This window comes from Nanorana parkeri, unplaced genomic scaffold (assembly GCF_000935625.1).
Source record: "Nanorana parkeri isolate BGI_ZX_2015 unplaced genomic scaffold, ASM93562v1 scaffold4219, whole genome shotgun sequence".
NCBI classification, from domain to species: Eukaryota; Metazoa; Chordata; class Amphibia; order Anura; family Dicroglossidae; genus Nanorana; species Nanorana parkeri.
The window spans coordinates 13560-14143 of NW_017310486.1; the positions used below are offsets into that span (position 1 = coordinate 13560).

General features: G+C 54.6%; 1 protein-coding gene across 1 annotated transcript in view; it reads right to left on the minus strand.

The window, feature by feature from the left end:
• Nucleotides 1-584, minus strand: part of LOC108803796 (myosin regulatory light chain 2, skeletal muscle isoform-like) — a gene marked incomplete at its 5' end in the record, with an annotated part of 5101 nt that overhangs the window by 1381 nt on the left and 3136 nt on the right. Inside the window, 2 exon segments of the mRNA XM_018575594.1 lie at nt 8-121; nt 418-493. Coding sequence (XP_018431096.1) covers nt 8-121; nt 418-493 — 190 coding nt within the window.

The window sequence follows — 584 nt, forward strand, 5'->3', positions numbered from 1 at the left end:
TCCGGGCCTGGCTCACCCTTCAGCTTCTCTCCGAACATGGTGAGGAAGACGGTGAAGTTGATGGGTCCAGAAGCTTCCTTCACCATCTCATCGAGCTCCTCGTTCTTTACGTTCAGGCGGCCTGCGGAGAAGAGGAAGATGAGCGTCATTCCTCCCGAACCTACCATCATGTATGTACTACGGGCACCACAGTGCCATCCAGACAGCAACACAGTGCCACGAGGTACTACAGGAGGGCAGTACAGTGATGGAGGTGGAGGGTAGTAGTGATGGAGGTGGAGGGTAGTAGTGATGGAGGTGGAGGGTAGTAGTGATGGAGGGTAGTAGTGATGGAGGTGGAGGGTAGTAGTGATAGGGGGGAAGGGTTGTAGAATGAATGGGGTACGTCATGGGGGTCCCAGGGGGCCCCGCACTCACCCATAGCTGCGAATGTGTCTCTCAGATCCTCCTTGTCGATGATGCCATCTCTGTTCTGGTCAATCACTGTGAAAGCCTGAGGAGCAGAGAGAAGACATTATGGACCCCGATGTGACCAGAACCAGCCCAATGTACAGAGCCGTGAACTCTCCAGAGGGAAGAACACT